The sequence below is a fragment of the Acinonyx jubatus genome, chromosome X (genome assembly GCF_027475565.1).
Source record: "Acinonyx jubatus isolate Ajub_Pintada_27869175 chromosome X, VMU_Ajub_asm_v1.0, whole genome shotgun sequence".
Taxonomy (NCBI): domain Eukaryota; kingdom Metazoa; phylum Chordata; class Mammalia; order Carnivora; family Felidae; genus Acinonyx; species Acinonyx jubatus.
The window spans coordinates 84461683-84472585 of NC_069389.1; the positions used below are offsets into that span (position 1 = coordinate 84461683).

Sequence of the window (10903 nt, forward strand, 5' to 3'; positions counted from 1 at the left end):
TCCACTCATTAAGAAGAGATTTGTTAACATCTGTTCTGAGTAATGTACTATGCAAGTCACCTGAGATACAGAGATGAATAAGATACAGTCCTTGCCCTCAAGTAGCTCACATAATAGTGGGGAAGAACACAGATTTAAGAAGGAAACTGAAATACAGTGTAATAACTACTATTTATAGCTGTTTTCTCATCTATACAATAGGATTATTAGTACCTACCACAAAAAGTTGTTGTGATGATTGAGTTAACTGTATAGAGTGCTTATAATGGTCACATCAGAAACACTATGTAAGTGCTGCTATCATTATTATTATTACTGTTACTACTACTACTACTACGTTGGAGGTAAGTAAACACAAAATGCTGCAAGAACATGGAGAAGTGGCACTTGTTCCAAGCTAGAGGAAGAGGTATATGAATTGAACCCTAAACAGAGAGAAGTCACTACACAGAGAGAGAAGAATGCCAGGCATCCTGCATAGAAGGAACAGCCTGCAGTCAGGTTTGGAAGCAAAAGACAACATGACATGATTGAGGAACTGAAAGTAATTTAGTTCAGCAAGAATATGAGGAGGGCAATGGCAAGAGATGAAACTTGAGAGGTCATAGAGTACAAACAAGTCTGGACTTTATCCTTTAGCCAATGGGGAGCCACTAGAATGCTTTATGTAGACACTTGATCAGAGTAATGTGTTGAAAGATCACCTTAGCAACGTGGAGAGTGAATTGTATGAGACAAGATTGGAAATAAGACAAGTTAGGAAGTCATTGCTATATTCTGGGGGAGAAAGGATGATGAAGCACTGATTTGAGCAAGTAGCAGTAGCGATAGGGAGAAGGGTACCATGGATTTGAGGTATTGCAAGAGGTAGAGTTGCTGACACATTGACCATGGAAGGTGATGAATAAGCATGAAAGGCATCAAGAATCACTCCCAAGATTTTAGTCTGGTGCAAGGGGATGAATAGATGTATCATTCAGTGATCACAGGGGACCCAGGGAAGAACTGTTTGGGGAAGAGTGCGATAGGAGAGGTGATGAGTTCTCTTTTGAACATGTCAAATTTGAGGGGTGCCTGGGTGGCTCAGTCGGTTAAGCGTCCGACTTCAGCTCAGGTCACGATCTCGCGGTCCGCGAGTTCGAGCCCCGCGTCGGGCTCTGGGCTGATGGCTCAGAGCCTGGAGCCTGCTTCCGATTCTGTGTCTCCCTCTCTCTCTTCCCCTCCCCCGTTCATGCTGTGTCTCTCTCTGTCTCAAAAATAAATGTTAAAAAAAAAAGAACATGTCAAATTTGAGGTGCGTATAGCATTTCCAAGAGGACATTTAAAAATTTTTTAACATTTATTTATTTTTGAGACAGGGAGAGACAGAGCATGAATGGGGGAGGGTCAGAGAGAGAGGGAGACACAGAATCCGAAACAGGCTCCAGGCTCTGAGCTGTCAGCACAGAGCCCGATGTGGGGCTTGAACTGACGGACCGCGAGATCATGACCTGAGCTGAAATCGGACGCTTAACCGACTGAGCCACCCAGGCGCCCCCCAAGTGGACATTTAAATACGTGATTGCTCTGCCAGTCTTGAAGCCCAGGAAGAAGGTCTATGATGGAAATTCAGATTTGGAAGTGCCAATTGCTAGGTTGGAGATCAAGTCATGGGGTGGATTAAGTCCATTTAAGATGAAGTCATGGGACACTTGCTCAGGGATGGAGTGTTGATTGAGAAAGGAATGGACTTCTGAGGAATACTTGAATTTAAGAGATGATTAGGAAAAGAGAAATCTTGAAGAAGGTTAAAATGGAATAGCCAGATTAGGGGGGCTGAAAAGTGAGTGGGCTGGAAGGTCTTGTAGAGAATGGGGAAAAGGATGTGACCTTGACCCTCAGGGTCTTGAACCTTGGCAAGAGTGTGGGGGCTTGCACCTTGAGCACTGAAAAATCCTAGACAGCTCTGAGATTCTAAAGGACTGGCTCAGATGCTTTCTTCCTTCAAAGCCCTCCATTGTAGAATAGTTCCCCTTTCCTCTGTTTATCCTAGTGCCCCTAGAAGATAGCCTAGGGAATTTTAGGGCTCCCCTTAGGCCTTGGCACAACCTTTGCTAGAATCTTTCCACATTTTATGAGAGGCCAGACCTCGTAAGGGGATCTATTAAGAGAGCAAGTAGGAAATGTCTGAGTGTGTTATGCATGCAGGAGGCCTTACTTAGGCTGGCTTGCAGAGGGAATTTGGGCAGGGTTGGGAGGACCTGAACTCTCAGAGTGTGGACAGAAGTGTTTTTTGCTTACCCCAACCTGCCCTGGAGTAGATTTTCCCCTTGAGAAGGATGACTCAGGGTTAGACCACTGCCCTCTAGGCCCCTGGATATCTAAGAGGCCTCCAATAACCTGAAGTCCAAAGCTATATCTTAGGACCTGTTCCTCCTGTTCTAGTCTCCTGGAATTTGGCCTCAGTCTGTAACTGAGGGGCCCTGTGGCACTGTTGCTGGGCAATGCATTAAACAGCGGCTTTGGATACAGAACTGTGCCAGCGAACAGCCTGACCTGGAGCTAACGTGTCCAGCACAACTGCCACTTCCACCACTACCTTCTCAGAAAAGAGTCACTCGTCTGGCTCTTGGCTTTGTCTGGCTGCCAACCTAAGGCATGTGCCTACGCAGGAGGTGATGACATTTTGGCTCCACTTTCAAAGTTTTTTTTTTTCTTTCTCATGTGTTATTTCTAAAGATAACAAAGGTCAAAAGGCATCCAGCATTTTCTGGTTTCTCATAACCTTCTGGTCAATATTTAATCTGGTTTATGGATTTTTTTAGGTCTTCTAGATGCCTTCTTGAGCCTGCTTGTGGCCACCCACAGACACTTGTAAGGAGGAGAGAAATCAGCCTGGTAGAGACACTCTGAAATGAGGGATTAAAGGCCAAGATCCAAGGAGTGAGAGCTGCAGCCAGAAGGCAAGGGAGCAGGTACTGAAGACGCTTCTGCTGAGAGGTCTGCCATGGCCTCTGTTGGTTTCCAGCTTGTAGGCTACATCCTGGGCCTCCTGGGGTTGCTGGGCACTCTGGTAGCCATGCTGCTCCCCAGCTGGCGAACCAGCTCCTATGTTGGCACCAGCATCGTGACGGCAGTCGGCTTCTCCAAGGGCCTCTGGATGGAGTGTGCCACACACAGCACAGGCATCACCCAGTGTGACATCTATAGCACGCTTCTAGGCTTGCCTGCTGACATCCAGGCTGCCCAGGCCATGATGGTAACATCCAGTGCAGTCTCTTCATTGGCCTGCATCGTCTCTGTGGTGGGCATGAGATGCACAATCTTCTGCCAGGACTCCAGAGTCAAAGACAGATTGGCGGTGGTAGGCGGAGTCTTCTTCATCCTTGGAGGCCTCCTGGGCTTCATCCCTGTTGCCTGGAATCTTCACGGGATCCTGCGAGACTTCTACTCCCCACTGGTACCTGACAGCATGAAATTTGAGATCGGAGAGGCTCTTTACCTGGGCATTATTTCCTCCCTGTTCTCCTTGGTAGCTGGAATCATCCTCTGCTTTTCCTGCCCACTCCAGGGAAATCGCTCCAACTACTATGATGCCTATCAGGCCCAGCCCCTCGCAACTCGGGGCTCTCCAAGACCTGGTCAACCACCCAAGGTCAAGAGTGAGTTTAACTCCTACAGCCTGACAGGGTATGTGTGAAGAACCAGGGGCCAGAGCTGGGGATAGGGGTGGCTGGGTCTGTGAAAAACAGTGGACAGCACCCCCCGCCCAAGGGCCATAAGTAAGGGACATTGCCACTGGACCATGTCAGAAGGTGCTGCTGAGGATAGACTGACTTTGGCCACTGGATCAGGCAAAGGCAAAAATGGGAACTGGTGTGACAGCATGCAGGTTGAATTGTCAAGATGCTTGCCAAGCCAGCCTTTCTGTTTTCTTCACCTTGCCCACCACCCACTCCCCACCTGGAGTCCTCAACCCTCAACTCCAAACTCCACCTTCTACCCTAGGCCATGCCACAGAAGCTCCCCTCTGCCCTTTGATTTACCTGGGAATCCATCCCCAAACCTACTAATTGTATCCCACTGGCTAATCCTCTCTGTGATCAGAGACCCTCCCTCTGGCTCAGGTCGGCTGTTGGCTCTTAGCTCATTGCTGGGGGATGTGGGGGGAGGAAGAGTGGTAGCTTTTATAGGCATGGCTCTCACCAACTTTCTAAGCTTCTCTCCAAAGAAACTGGCCAGTAATGGGGTCTGGAGCCTCCATCCCACTGTTGTTATGACTCCGCAGTGTTCAGACTGGTTTGTGCATGAACTGAAATAAAACCATCCCATTGTACCGAGGGAACAAAGAATGGGTGCAGGATGAGAGGGAGGGAAGGCAGCCAAGGACCAAAAAAATCACTGCCCAGGACATTTCCTGGAATTCTCTCCTGTGGTGGGTTGGGGATCTGGCTCCCCCACTAGAGGAAAGCACAAAGAAAGAAGATATGGTGGAAAGCTCAAGGCAGCATCAGACTCTGATTCCACTTGAGGAACTGCCCCAGAAGCTGCAGCCCCAACTTTCACTGATGCCCCTGCTTCCCTCTGACCTGGCCTCCTGCTAAGAAACAAGGCTATAGGTCCTACACAGTGATCTCCTTAGGAAGGGGAAACTAGTTTTTCTGAAGATGGCTCTTGGCTGGGGGATGACAGCAGGGACTGAAGAAGAGACCACTCCTTGATGCTGCCCAAGAAAGAATAAGAACTTTGGTTTCAGAAGCTGGGTGGGCACGTGTGGTGGCTCCAGTGGGTGTTTCTATCGGGCCAGAGAGAGGCACCTTCCCTAATGGACAATCAGCCTGAAGTCTGCAATCAGTGCCCCGGGGTCTCCTCACAGAACAGTACAGAGCCTCTGAGTGACCACAGCATCAGGTGCCTGCCCCCCGCCCGCCACCCTTCAGGCTGGCCCCACCATCCTTCACCAGACATCTCAGAGTTGCTAGAAGGTGTCTGAGGGCTTCTGCATGGAACAATAATGCTCAATGAGCTGTAGCCCTGATCTAAGCCATAGCTGAGCTGCCCCTTGGGATTTCAGTTGAGGCGGGACAGTAGAGGATGGTTCCCAGGCACACAGTTTCAGCTCGGAGGTGTGAGAATGTTCCATTTCCCCTGGGGAGGGAGTGGGGGACAGGAGTCACAGCTAGACCAAAGGCATTTTCCCTCACCAGCCAAGCATGCTCACCCAGCTTTTGACAAACTCCAGTCCACCTCCCCAAACCTCAGTGCCAACAGAAGGGGCTCACTCGTCTCTAACATGCCTTTCACCTTTCTACCTTCTTGCCTGTGATTAAGCACTTCTCCGAAGCTGGAAGGCCCTCTCTACTTAGCCACATCCTCCTCATTTCTGGAGAACTTGCTCAGCACCACCTCCTACACTGAGTCTCCTCTGACCACTCCGTCCCTCTCCTACCCTCTCTCCTCCAACCCTCAACATATAAATATTGCTTCTTTGATGCTTATTATTCATATTTTGTGGATGGACAGTTATCTTTTCATATGTGTGTATCTGATTTCACAAATACATTGTAAACTCTTGGAGGGTAGGGGCCATATCTGAGACCTCTCTGTATCCTTCAGACTATCTGTAAAAGTGCTGGGCACATAGTAGGTGATCAATAAACACTGGCTGATTGAGTACTTTTGTTACTGTTTTATTAATTCAAAGGGGCCCAGACAGGGCAGATGTGACAGAGAGAACTGGGCCAAGGGGAGGAGGGATGGAAACTGGTTTTACTCTTGAGGTGCCTAGCTGGCTCAGTCAGTTAAGCATCTGACTCTTGATTTCAGCTCAGATCATGTTCTCACAGTTAGTGGGATCAAGCCCCACATCAGACTCTCCGCTGTCAGTAGGGAGCCTGCTTGGGATTCTCTGTCTCCCTCTCTTTCTGCCCCTCCTTTGCTCATGCACTCTAAACAAACAAACAAACATAGAAAAGAAAAGAGAAGAAAGAAAAGAAAAGAAGAAAAGAAAAGAAAAGAAAAGAAGAGAAAAGAAAAGAGACTGGCTTTTCTTCCCACTGGGTAGATAAAAAATTCTAGACCTTAATAGAGACATTAAGAAAGCAAGACAGGTGTGCCTTGGTGGCTCAGTTGGTTCTGTGTCCGACTTCAGCTCAGGTCATGATCTCACAGTTTGTGAGTTCGAGCCCTGTGTCGGGCTCTGTGCTGATAGCCTGGAGCCTGAAGCCTGCTTCGGATTCTGTGTCTCCTCTCTCTGCTCCTCACCTGCTCACACTCTGTCTCTCAAAAATAGATAAACATTAAAAAAAAATACACCCCCCAACCTTCCAGGGAACCTTAACCTTTTTGTCTTCCCCGGGGCTCCTCCCTGTTCATAACTGTTTCATTGAAGTTATTTAGTAAATGGCTATGTGTTTATTCCTTTCATCCTCTGAACCAGCATTGTGAAGAAGGCAAAACAGATCTGACAACCTCCATTCAGCAAATGGGGAAACAAAGGCCCACACGTAAAGAGATTTTCCCAGGGCCACATTGCTGGTGTTAGTGTCCTAGTCTCGAGACTCCCTAAATAGGACTCTGCTGATTCAATAATTGGAAGAGCCTGCCGGGGTCCCCAAGGTGCCAGAGGAAAACAACTTATGGCCAGCAAAGTCACACTGGGAACACATACATTCTCCTGGTCTCCTGTGAGGCGGATGTAGGAGAGCAGGATCAATTCACTGAGTGGGCCACCTGGAATTGCCCTTCCTGTCAAGCTGGCTGGCTGTCATCTGGGGGGCAATGCCAAGCTTACCTTTGAGTAAGACACAACACCTCAGTTCTAATTTCCCTAACTCTGGAGGTGTAAGAGTTTGGGAGGCCAATGATTTGGCCTCATTGGGAGTTAACAAAGCCTAATTCATAAAGATGTTAACCATGGCAACAGTGACAATAATGGGGCCCTGCAAGATTCAGCTTACCCAGCTCCTGGACCTAGCAGGCCTTAGCACACAGGAGTCTGTTATAAGCAGTACTACCTTGCACTCCTGAAGTAGGCCTTCTTTGGTGCAGTGGCTTGGACCCCAGCACCCAAACCCATTTATTTCTAAAAAAATTTTTTAACTGAAGTTTATTTATGTATTTTGAGAGAAACAGAGAGCATGAACAAGGGAGGGAGAGACAGAGAGAGAGAGAGAGAGAGAGAGAGAGAGAGAGAGAGAATCCCAAGCAGACTCTGCACTGAGCATGGAGCCTGATGCGGGGCTCTACGCCATGAACTGTAAGAACATAACCTGAGCAGAAACCAAGAGTCAGACCCTTAACTGACTGTGTCACCGAGGTGCATCCCCCCCGACCCCAAGCCCATTTGGAGGGAATGGAGGCAGGCAGGAATAGTGTGGAGAGAAAGGGCTCTCTGAACAGAAGTTTAATAAGAGGTCATGTCTCTCGTCTGGCACCAGGAACCCCAGAGTGCTTTAGTGGCCACTAGGGGCTGGAAGATGGGGTTGCTTTGCTGACTGTGTTGTGCTGAGTGGGCAGCAGTCTGGTATGGGCTCTGATGACCCACCACCTGGCAGCCAAAGCACTTTCAGATCCACGTCATTGCATTCTCTGAATACCCGGAATAAAGCAGGTCTTTTACAGGAGACAAAATGGAGGCCCAGAGAGGTGAGTAAATTCTCTAAAGTCACCGAGTGTCAGAGTCTGACTATAAGCTTGGAAATTCTTCCCACAGCAACGTGGGTCTGGGATTCTGTCTTGGAAGGCTTAAGAGTGCCTTTTGCTCTTCAGATTCCTGCAGCCATCCTATCCCTGTCTGCTGCTGGGATATAAGGACCTTCGAGGGAAACAGGGCACAGAGCTTCCCTTCATCTTAGGATGAGGCTGCCCTGGGACATCCTCCTTCCTTTTCACCAGGGAAGATTCTACAGAGGAAGTTAGAATTTCATCCTCAACTAGAAAAATCGGGCAAACCTGATAAAGAGCAACTGTTCCCTTTGGCTGGTTGAACAAGAAAATCCTTGCTCTAAATAGTTTCCTGGAAATCTTCCTGTGTCTGAGTCCAAGTTGAACGGCTTTCAGCTCACCCCATTGCCTTCCATCATAAAGTAATTTAGATTAGCCACAACTGAGGGGATAGGGAAGGCCATTGTGTTTATGCCCCAAACTGATGGCTCTGACCCTTGCACAAGGAGAGATGTTTCTGCCCTCGCTCATTCCTCTGATAATAGTGTGACTCATGTTTTCTCCCCCTTGGGGCCCTAGTGACCTACTGCTATGGGATCATTAATGGGGGAGGGGGAGGCTGAAACTGGCTTCTTGGGGGGGAAAAGCAAGTTCCAACTTTCTGAGAGACCTTCCTCCAGCCCTTCAAACATCCATTCAACCAGCTCTCTAGCCAGCCAGCCTGCCCATACCACCTGCACTCTTAATCTGTGTCAGACAATGTGCTGAGGTCTTTGAGTGCAACAAGGGTGAACAAGGTTAAGTCTGTGCCTTGCAGGAGTTGACAGATGATCTAGCGGAGATAAGACATGTACACCTGGGGCGCCTGGGTGGCTCAGTCAGTTAAGCATCTGATTCTTGGCTTCGGCTCAGGTCACAATCTCACAGTTCAGGAGTTCAAGTCCTGCATCGGGCTCTGCTCTGACGGTGTTCTCTTTCTCTCTCTCTTTCTCAAAAATAAATAAACTTAAAAAAATGAAAAAAAATAGTGTTTAAAAAAAAAGACATGCACACTTAAGTGTGGTCAAGGCATGATACAGTCTGTCCTGTGAGAGGTAAGGGAAAAGTGCCATAAGATAGAGGTGTCAGGGGCTAGTTTAGAAAGGTTTGTAAGTCCCCTCAAATCCCAATCCATATAAAGTGGGGGGTCTGGCACCGCTTGAGTTTTCGGGGGAATGATGACCAAAAGAAACTGCTTCCTGTGGCTGAAGGACCATGGGAAATAGAGAAAAAGGGTGAAGAGTAATGCTAATGAGGAAACAGGGTTATACTGTGCAGCTAACCCAGAACCCCTGTGAGTTTGCCTCGCAGGGCTCCTAGGTGGCTGCAATGGAAAGAGTGACCATGGGGCTCGGCACCTTCGCTCTCATCTCCTTTCCTCCGGCAGGTAGCTGGAAATTGGTAGAGGCAGCAGAGGCAGTGTCCTGAGGCCTTTTGTCTCTGGACCAGAGGAGAAACACAGACTGACGTGGAAGGATGTAGGAGAGGGGAGAAAGGAGGGAGAGGGGCACAGCGCTAAAGGAAGGCAAATGAGGCCTTGAAGCGTCAACTGTTCCCTCCCACTCAGCCCCAGGCCCATGGACAGGAGATTTTTTTGTGTCTGTAGCTGCCCACTCTGGGACATAGAGGCCCCAGGCTAGGAAATGCATGTGCCCCTCCTGAAGCCTGGCCTTTGCCCAGCTTGGTCTCCCTGCCCAAGCAAGCGGCTCCTAGCTTTGATGTGAAATTCTGTTATCTCAACGGGAGAGAAAACCTCAAACAGGAAGTCCAGCGGGTTATCTCTCACTCTTGCCCTAAGTGGTGGCTCCTCCATGCTGCGATGTGATCACTGATAAAATATTAACAGGTTGTTATCGGGCACAGCAATACAGAAGCTGTAATCTCACCACCCCCTCTGCCTCACACAAGCTACCACTTTCCTGAATATTGCTGCTCAGGAATTCCCAGTTAACTCTTGCCTACAGGTCCCTGCTCTGGGCCTCATTTCTGCATGAGCCAGGTGGCAGTTGTCTTAGGTCTTAACAGAGCAGGAATTCACTCTACACGGGGAGATTATCAGGTTCTAATTCCCGTCATCCCTCAGGTCCCATTGCTCCAGAATGGCGCCCTTGCCACTTCACAAGTCACTTCCTTAGGAGGGCTCTGAAGAACTTTCTTTTTGCAAACATGACCTTGTGGAGATAACACAGAGAGAACACACCTGCTTGCAAAGAGACACGTATAATGTGATGCAAAATAAGGTGCCAAATGAGTATAAGCAGTGTGGCAGGCAACCCAGGGTTCAGTGGTGGCTTCTTTTCTCCAACACCACTTTTGGAAGTCTGTGACATTTGACAAAGTTCTATGCCGGTTGTTTGGGAGAAAGGCCAGTCACACCAAAATTACAAGCAGCCTCTTCATTTGCACTTATTTCAGGGATTTTACCCAATGGGACGCAATGAGGTGGATCGGCATTCTCCCACAAAGGCTATCTGCTCCCTTGATTTAAAGGCACTGAGTGTAGGGGCACCTGGGTGGCTTAGTCAGTTAAGCGTCCGACTTTGGCTCAGGTCATGATCTCAGTTTGTGGGTTTGAGCCCTGCGCCCAGCTCTGTGCTGACAGCTCAGAGCCTGGTGCCTGCTTCGGATTCTGTGTCTCCCTCTCTCTCTGCCTCTCCACCGCTCATGCTTGCTCTCTCTCTCTCTCTCTCTCTCTCTCAAGAACAAATATTGAAAAAAATTTTAAAGGCACTGAGTGCTTTGATGAAAAAGCACATCTGTTTTTCTAGGAAGAGAAGCCCATTCAGTTCTAGATTAGCCCTTGATGTCAGTATTTGCACTAGTTTCTCAGTTTAGCGCTTTTTAAAAAGGAGGCAGAATGAGATGAGTCCAACGGGTTTAAAAAAATGGAACTTGAGGGAGCAGGGGACTTCTCTGAGGAACACATGCACTCTTCAACTCAGTGACTCAATGGCCTCCAATGGAGACAGAGTAGAAATCAAGAAAAGGCAGACAAGATGAGGTGCCATCTTTTTCTCGACAATTCCAGAGGTACCTTGTGTGGTTAATTTTACTTCTCTGTAAGTAATAATAAACCAGTATGTTCTCAAGTGTCACTTTCTCACTCCCCAAGAAACTTGTCCACCTCAGCACTGTCTGGGGTGGGGGTGGGGTGCAGAGGAGCCAGTGAGAACACTCACAGGCAGAGGCCAACAAGTCCAAGACCTCCTGGAGTGTAAGA

The 10903-nt window shown here is 48.4% G+C and overlaps 1 protein-coding gene across 1 annotated transcript; it reads left to right on the top strand.

Moving 5' to 3' along the window:
- Positions 1-2815: 2815 nt before the first annotated feature.
- On the top strand, positions 2816-5655 carry CLDN2 (claudin 2). The gene has a single exon (XM_015083678.3). The coding sequence runs from the start codon at positions 2987-2989 to the stop codon at positions 3677-3679; it is 693 nt and encodes a 230-aa protein (XP_014939164.1). The 5' UTR covers positions 2816-2986; the 3' UTR covers positions 3680-5655.
- The last annotated feature ends 5248 nt before the right edge of the window (positions 5656-10903 follow it).